Genomic DNA, 8763 nt, shown 5'->3' with positions numbered 1-8763 from the left:
GGAAAAAGGCATGAACGACAGTCATGTAATATGTGGTGTTGGTTTTGCTGTTGGATTTTTTTGTTTTGTTTTGTGTTTGGTAATTTCATCATCCTGCAAAGCATTTTTTAAAAAGCAGAAGCAATTTTACTAAAATAGCATTTTCATTAAAATTCTTTAAGTGGCTTTAGTTTTTTCTAGGGTAGTTGAGCCATTCTTTTAAGTTCATTATCTTTGTGTTTTATTTCAGCACTTGCTAGTAAAGAAGAAGCACAGTCCTTGACCTTGGATAATTTCTATTAGAGAGACTCCAGCAATTCAGAATTTAGCCAACAGCCTCCTGAACTTTGGCATCCTGGCACATTCTTCATCTTCAGGAACAGAAGGCCTTTGGGAAACAGATTTCTACCAGTGCAGGTAAGCAAAGGCAACATTACCATTGTCTCAGATTTCTGGAATGTTCTTATACATTGTATATATGTTCTTATACAATGTTTATATCTCTTGTTTGTGATGTTGCAATCCCCTCTCCTTCTATGAATCCAGCTATTGGTTATTTTCTCTCTTAATAGTTTTTCAGGTGGCCAGAGGGGCCTATGAGATTGTTCATATAGTCAATGGCCTTTCAGGATATTCCAAAGCTGAGCTATAGAAATTTTAAATATGATTTTTATTCTTGATACGAATGGGCCTTTTGGGGGGACTGTTCTAAGCCAACATGTAATTAAGGAATAAAAATCTAGAGTATTACATGCACCATAAATGCGTATTGTAGAAGTAATCTTGGGCAAGAGGCATGCCCCTTTGGGCCTTGTTTTCTCAACAGTAGTAATTCTAGTTCCTTCTCTGTCTTTACATGAAACAGTTAATAATAATTTCATGAAATTACCTTGTAATTTGTAGGCTTATTCTAGTTACTGTTCTTGGAACCCCATGCACAAATTTCAGACATCAATGCAAAATTTCATTCTGAGAAAGCTCTAGAGTTCAAATGTCCACCAGGAATTACCTACATGTTGTACTCATGAATCTAAGCAGCTTTTTGGAGTTTTATCAGAAAGTGATACTAGCATTTTTGCTACATTACAGTCATGTTTGGAGATCTTTTTGTGAAAGATACTTATTGACAGAGAACATTGTGCTTTAGTGGTATCAGCTAGTCGTACATTCACAAAGATTTTGTGATTGAGTCCCAAGGAATCTCTTGAACTCTTGCTTGTTCACACTGAGATTGTTCATGATGGTTTCAAAGCCCTTGCCAGCATTTTCCTGAGACACTGGACTCACAGAACTCTTGAGTACCATGAATCTAACCTGGAGGAAGGTCTAGATCCTCAGTATTTTTTTTTAATTGCCAACAACATCTTAATTTAATGAAATGTGGACTGTAATCATCTTGGCGATTTGCAGAGCTGCCTTTTCTGTCAATCTTTACATTTTCTGGCATCAAGAAGATGGAAGTATTTGAGAGTCTTTGTAGCATAATGATGAAGATGGATTCTGATGTGTGCCTAGGCTCAAGTCCCAGCTCTGCCACTTACTACTTTGTTATCCTGGGGCAAGTTAATTTCTGTATGCTTTAGTGTCATTATTCACATGACAGAGAAAACAATAATGATGGCTTTCTTAAAGGATAGTTTTGAGGATTAAACTAATTCTATGTCTAAAGTAATTAGAACAGTTCATATAAGTGTTTTGTGAAATTTAAGTATTTTTATTGTCACCTGTTGCACAGTGTTCACTGTCTGCCTTCAATCTCTAGCCTAGGGCTGACAGATATTCCAATCTTCCTTTTCTTACCTTGTCAGACATTGCTAAGTCACCATGGCATTTGCTTCTAAGCTTAAGACACAACATATGCATCCTTCTCAATATTAGAATGAATCCAAATGAGAATGTATGAGGAAACCTGTCTCCCAATTCAGAAGATTGTAGAGTTCTTCATTTTATGTCTTGCTTTAAAAATATACATTTGAAATGATTACAAATGGGGGGGGGGATTGTTTTTACTTATTATGTTTTATGAAAAACATAAAAAAGTGTGGCTTCTATGGCCAGAAATAGGGTCTAATTCTAAGATGAGTTTTGCCAGTGAATGACTACTGTTTTGAATGCCTTCCACTTTGTATTCAGAAGCAGATGAGCAAAGCTTCCTGTCATAGATACTTTCAAATGTTCAAATGAATGTGCAGCAATAATAGCACAGGAATGGAAACTTAATTTTTTGAGGCTATTATTAGCACAATGTCATGAGTTTCTTAGGATCCCTACCAGGACATTTTGAAGCTCATTTTTTAATGAGGCGTTGGTGTATGGGCAGCTAATATTTCACCAATTAAAAAAAAAAAAAAGAAAGAAAACAAAATTAGGAGAATCCTTAGCATGTGCCTGATACTTAAGTGCTTGATGTTTACTACTTGTCATAGCTCTAATAGGTAAGATTTTTAATCCCCATTTTACACCTGAGGGAACTGAACTATAAAGAGGTAAAGCAAATTCCCAGGATGATAAAAACCAGTCAGAGAAAGAGCCGAGGCTCAAACTCAGGGGGTCTGATTCCCAAGCAAACAATTTTATGCGGCTACCCTAATTATGCAGCTACCCACAAAGAACACATTGCATGAAAAAGATGATGAGAAGCAAGATGGAAGGACCAAATTATGGAATTCTGAAGTGCTAGGCGAAGTGACCAGATGAGAGCCGAGCTGTGAGGATTTTATGCTGTATACAGCGTGTGGGCTTCAACAGAAGAGAATTGCAGGCAGCTAAGGTGAAAAGCAATGAGAACATGGGTTTAGGAGACAGAATTGAGATAACAGCTTGAGAACACCTGTGTTTGGGTGGACAGAGGAGGAAGAGGAAATCTAGGTGGACCTGCAGAGAGAGAATGGATGGAGGCCCAGGCCAGTGCTGTGCCCCTCAGGGGAGGTGGGTCAGGAACTGAAAACTGTCACGGTCAGAGAGGATTGGAACGAAACAAAGATGAGTGGGTTTAGAGATATTCATTCATTCATTCCTTTATTGATTTGCCTATTTTCTCATCACATAAGTAAATATTATCGTTTGTTCATGAGGAGACAAGAATTGTGCTGGAGGGGAACCTAGGTAAAAATGTTCTGTGCCACTGACTGTGCTACCTATTAGCCAGATCACCTTTGATGCATTTAAAAAATTTTTCTAAATCCTGGTTACCTTTTCCTGTAACATAGTACAAATGTCCTTGACTCTTGTGGTCTTTTCATCTTTAAGATCTGTGAATCTTGGGTCCAAACTGTGGATAGCAATAATTGGAAGCATTGTTGTTGATGTTTGTTTGGTGATTCATTTGGCACTTTTCGGTGACTCAGAAGGAGATTTAGAATGAAGTGTGTGTCCTCAGGTGTAACTTGAGTAGAAGAATCCTATGTGTTTTCTCTCAGGAATACTGGTAGTATTGTAGTGATACCAATAATAGATGGAAGGATCTGATTGAAAATAATATGGGAAGGACAGTGTCCAGGGAATTTGCAAAGAAACCACAAACATTCCCTAGAATGGTGAGGGAAATTTTTTTCAAAGCCACTTATTTTCAAAGAACGTCTGACTAGTTTCTTCAGGGAAAATTCTGTTGTTTGAAAACTTTAAAAGGTCAAGCCCCAAAGACTTTAAAGACACATGGAATTTAGAATGAGCTTCCAGTTTTCCTCAAAAGCTATGTTTTTTTTTTGTAAAGTGCTGATGCTCTAAGTTAGATACAATTCCTCTTTTCTCTGACCTCCTGCAGTGATTCTCAAACAAACAGGTCACCTGGGAGTCTTGCTAAAATGCAGATCCTGACTCAATGGGTCAAAAGGTGAGGCTGGGATTCCATGGTCCTACCAACTTCCCAGGTGATGCCTACCAACTTCCCAGGTGACCACACTTTGAGTCTAAAATATTTTGGGTCTAAAATATTTTGCTTTATTTCTCATAACGGATAGTCAAAATCATTGTGAAATAATATATCTTAGCTCCCTTATAAGAGGTCATAGCATTAGGAAGTGTTCGATATTAATAGATTAAGAGTTTCTTATCTTGGTCAGTGATTTGTATTATTCAACAGCATCAATCATTTGAATTGCTATAGGAAGGAACTTTTTAGTTTTAACTGAGAGATCAAAGTAAATTTGTTCTTCCAAAATGGGCACCGGGATGCAATATAAAGTTTTCATATAAAGTTAAAAATATATTTACTATATGACCCATGAAAGCATATATCCACCTAAAGAATTGTACCTGAATGTTCAATGCAGCTTTATTTACAGCAACCAAAAATTGCAAAGAAACCAAAAGTGTCTTGTCTGGTGAATTGATAAACAAATTGTGGTATAGACATATATGGAGCAAAAAGAACACACTCCTGGTATAAACAACAACATGGACAATTTGTCAAAAAGCATTGTTATTAAAGGAAGCCAGAAATAAAATATATACTGTGTTGTTTTATTTATGCCAAATTTTAGAAAAGGCAAAACTATAATGATAGCTGATCAGGTTGCCAGGGGCCAGGAAGTGGGAAGAGGTAGAATTTTGATGACAAAGTGGGAAAAAGGAGCTTTTGGGGTTGATGAAAATGGTTAGAATAATGACTTCAGAGATTGCTACCTGATTTTATAGATGTTTCCAAAACTCATCAAATTGTACCCTTAAAAGTGGTGAATTGTATTGTATGCAAATTTTATCCCTAGGTACTCAGGAGGCTGAAGCCAGAGGATTGCTTGAGAACAGGGGTTCGAGACTAGCCTGAGCAATATAATGAGGCCCCCATCTAGAAAGAAAGAAAGAAGAAAGAAAGAAAGAAGAAAGGAAGGAAAGAAAGAAAGAAAGAAAGAAAGAAAGAAAGAAAGAAAGAAAGAAAAACAGAAAGCTAATAATGCTAATTTTAAAAATCAGCCACAGTCATCACCTGTAAACAATATCTAATACTTCTTGGAGGTTGATATTTTATCAGTGGGAAGTTAATATGAGGATATAGATAAAATTTCCATTTTAAGGGAAGAAGTGAGACTCTGGAAGAAAATGTGAATAGACAGTAGGAACATAAGAAGTTCCCTTAAAAGCTTACTTGTGTATTTGCAATGGAGCAGAGTCTAAAGAGAAAGGTCTTGAAAACAGGAACTCTAGTTCATTTATTTTTAGCATCTGGTATAGTTGCTGTTCGCTGAGTGATTTTAGTGTGTCCAGCTGTGCTATTAAAAAAACAAAATTCTGCTGAAAAATCATTTCTCTCCTTTTTACATTCTTTGAGCACACCCCATTTTCAGGTGAGGATTTGGTCATCTGCTTTGGCAGTGAGAGCTTAGCGTTACATGAAGCAATTTGTCTACCAATGCTAAGGAGGAACACTGGCAAAAGCCCTGGCTTTCTTGGAAAATCTGAAAGATAAGGGTGTATGTGTGCATGCACATGTAGGAACCAGCTTTATATCATTTCACAAAAAAATTGAAGGAGGGAGGGAAAGAAAGCTAATTATACTGTTCCCCTTCTACAATGCAGAAAGAAAAGTTATGCCTCTAGAAATCAGTCAGAATTTATACAGTTGGTCCAATTTGTTGAAACTATATACATTTATTAGTTTTTGGAGGGGGCATACATCAAGTGATAATTTTCTATTAATTTACTCAGAGGGTTTTTTTTTCTTAATTCGTATGTAATAGTAGTTTATAACTTCAGATTTAAATTTAGCCTTTTCGGGTGTAATAGTGCATATTGTTTAAATTTGTATGTGCTATTCTTTATTTCTTTAATTAAGGCCTATTGAGAATTTTTTGGTCTTTCTAGCAGAAAATCCCATCCAGCAGACTACTGATTCCTTAAGAGTTATCTCTTTGTGAGGTGAATAGTTTTTCATATAATAATGTTTCTAAATAAGTAGATTTGATAAATAATGTGCATCATCCCCTTGTTTTATTTTAAAAAGGTTTTTATTAAGTGAACATATTAGGTTGACACTGTTATAGCTAAAAACACACTAATTATAGTTTTCTATAAGGCACAATTTTATTATTGTATGTATGTATGTGTTTGTTTATTTTTTTCCACTCAGCATCATGTTTCTTTTTTTTATTTTATTTTTAGATTCAAGGGGTTCATGTGCAGGTTTGTTACATAGGAATATTGCATGCTGGTGCGGTTTGTGCTTCTGATAAGCCCATCACCTGGGTGGTGGACTTATTCCCATTATTCCCCTCCCTCTTTCTCCACTTTAGGAGTCCCCAGTGTGTCTGTCTGCTTGTGTATATTCAGTGTTTAGCTTCTGCTTATCAGGGAGAACATATAGTGTTCAGTGTTCTGTTTCTGTGATAATTCTCTTAGGATGATGGTCTCTAGCTGCATCCACATTGCTGCAGAGGACATGATTTTGTTCTTTTTATGACTATGCAGTATTCCATGGCCTAAGACAAAATTTAGACATGTGGGCTTGAAATCAGACAGATCTCAGTTTGAATTCTGGCCACTGCCCTGGGTATTAAACATCTCTAGCATGGGAGTAATAATATGCCTGATGCCATCATTATGTGGAAAAAGGCTCGGTATTATGCTGGGCATTGAGTAAGTTCTTAATATACTGTGTTATTATTTTCATGTGCATTGCTGCCAAAGGGTGGAGGTTCTTGATATGTAAGTGAGGCATCCTCCTTAAATTTGGGCCATCTGATTAGAAATAAGAATTGGGAGCCGGGCTTGATGGCTCAGCCTGTAATCCCATGCCTTTGGGAGGCTGAGGTGAGTGGATTGCCTGAGCCCGCAGGTTCGAGACCCGCCTGGGCAGTGAGACCTCATCTCTACAATAAATCAAAAAATCAGCCGGGCGTGGTAGCGCGTACCTGTAATTCCGGCTACTCGGAAGGCTGAGGCGGGAGGATCGCGGGAGCCCAGCAAGTCGAGGCTGCGGTGGCCGGGAGCAGTCTGGGCAACAGAGTGAGACTCCAACTCAAAAAAAAAAAGAAGTAAGAATTGAACCTCAAGGGCGGGGGGGTGAATGAGTTGAAGAGGACTAAGGTCTTTACCCCCATCGCTGTGGGGCCCTGCGTGTTTCTATCAAGGCTAGGGCTCTTTGGAGATGGCTAGATCTGGGAGGCTTAGGCTTAGGGGACCTGTTGAGGCTGGACCAAAAAATCTAGACATTAATGCATGGCTAGAGCAGGAAAGCCTGTTGTTCTAGGTTTGCCTGCATGGACATGCAATTGCAGATAATCATCACAAAGTGGGCAATACGTGTAAAGAGGAAGGAAGGTAGGATATGAGATCTGCTGGCCATGTTCCACATAGTCTGGAACATGTGTCATTGTGAACTGAGGACCTGCGGATACCTGGATAGATGAAGGCCTGGATGAGGGCTGAATGGTCGCTGGTGTCAGCAGGGCCATCTGGTAAGGGTGTGGAGGGAAGCCATGAACAAGGGTATCTAGCTGAGGGGAGAGTTGTGGCTGAAATCTAATTGGCTGCTAAGATATTAGGCATTAGGTACTACACGGAGCCAGACGGAGTGTGCTTTTCTAACTTGCACAAAGATGGAAGTTAATAGGTTTTATTATTGAACAGCAGCAAGCTGAGTGTGAGAGGGGACCTAGTAGCAGAAAGAATAGGGCATCTGTCACTGAGGAAGCAGGGAACATAGGGGACCTGAGAGGAGCAGATGTGGCCATGATTTAGGATCCTGGTAACTAAAAAAATAGGAAGTTTGGCTGCAGAGCTGATGGGGTGGCTGGGAAAGAGGGCGATGCAGACACTAGAAAACTGTGATAGAATTTCCAGCAGCAGGAACACAGGTTTGGTGGATGCGATGTCCAGGGTCACTGTGGGATCCACAGGAGTCTAGCCAAACTGTGGGGCTGCTAGGCAAGGGCTCCTCGGGTATCCTTTTCCTGGGCTGAGAGCAGTCCCAGTGCTGAAGTGGCTGAGCCTGCAGATGGGCATCAGGAAGAACCTGCACCCAGGCTGGGACAGAACCTGGAACTGAGAAGCCAGGCAGGTGGGTCCATGTGTGCTCAGCATCTGGAGAAAAGGCTGTCATGGGCATTTCTTCCTTGGTGTTGTATGATATTGATTGAGTTACCCACAGGGTTTTTTACTAGAGGAGTAGTAAAACAATGCTTGCTGATATATTGCTGAATATACTTTTTTCTAGGTCGTTGGAAAAACAAGCACCCTTTGGTTTGAGAAAGCTTTTGGAGAGTAAAAAAAAAAAAAAAAAAAGGACCATTTTTCAAGTATCACTTCATAGGGTTTGTTTTGTTTTTATAAACTATACTGGCGTGGTTGGGAGGAGCAGGGTTGGGAAGAGCAAGATTGGGAGCGATAGGCTTTTATTTCAACAGAGCTTGAATCAGAAAGACTATAAACTTTCTGTTTCAACCATTCCTGGAGTTGATCCTGCTTAAGGAGCCAGTGGGATTGACAACTGGGAGAAACATTCTGTAATGATTAGTCTGGTATCAAAAGGATGGGCCTGGCTAGGTTCAGTGGCTCATGCCTGTAATCCCAGAATTTTGGGAGGCTGAGGCAGGAGGATTGTTGAGCCCAGGAGTTTGAGACCAGTCTACGCAACACAGCAAAACCTTGTCTCTATGAAAAATAAAAAAATTAGCAAGGCGTGGTGGCATGCACCTGTAGTCCTTGATCCTTGGAATGCTGAGGTGAAAGGATCACCCAAGTCCAGGAGCTCCAGGTTTCCATGAGACTTAGATTGTTGTGATCATGCCACTGCCTGGGTGACAGAGTGAGATCCTGGGAAGGAAGGAAGGAAGGGAGGGAGGGAGGGAG

General features: G+C 39.4%; 1 protein-coding gene across 2 annotated transcripts in view; it reads left to right on the top strand.

The window, feature by feature from the left end:
* The first annotated feature begins 233 nt into the window (after positions 1–233).
* ST3GAL6 (ST3 beta-galactoside alpha-2,3-sialyltransferase 6) overlaps positions 234–8763 on the top strand; it is a 42627-nt gene continuing 34097 nt past the window's right edge. Inside the window, exon 1 of one of the 2 annotated variants that reach the window (XM_008066428.1) lies at positions 234–396. Coding sequence is in view for 1 of the 2 variants with exons in the window: in XM_021716788.1 (XP_021572463.1) it covers positions 7319–7376 (58 nt within the window). In the remaining variant the exon portion in view is untranslated. Of the gene's footprint in view, positions 397–7297; positions 7377–8763 lie in introns of those variants that run through there. The other variant, XM_021716788.1, reaches the window with a different exon arrangement.

Source organism: Carlito syrichta, unplaced genomic scaffold (assembly GCF_000164805.1).
Source record: "Carlito syrichta isolate Samal-C Ts95f unplaced genomic scaffold, Tarsius_syrichta-2.0.1 Scaffold308920, whole genome shotgun sequence".
Taxonomy (NCBI): Eukaryota; Metazoa; Chordata; class Mammalia; order Primates; family Tarsiidae; genus Carlito; species Carlito syrichta.
This window is presented reverse-complemented; position numbering and strand designations above follow the sequence as displayed.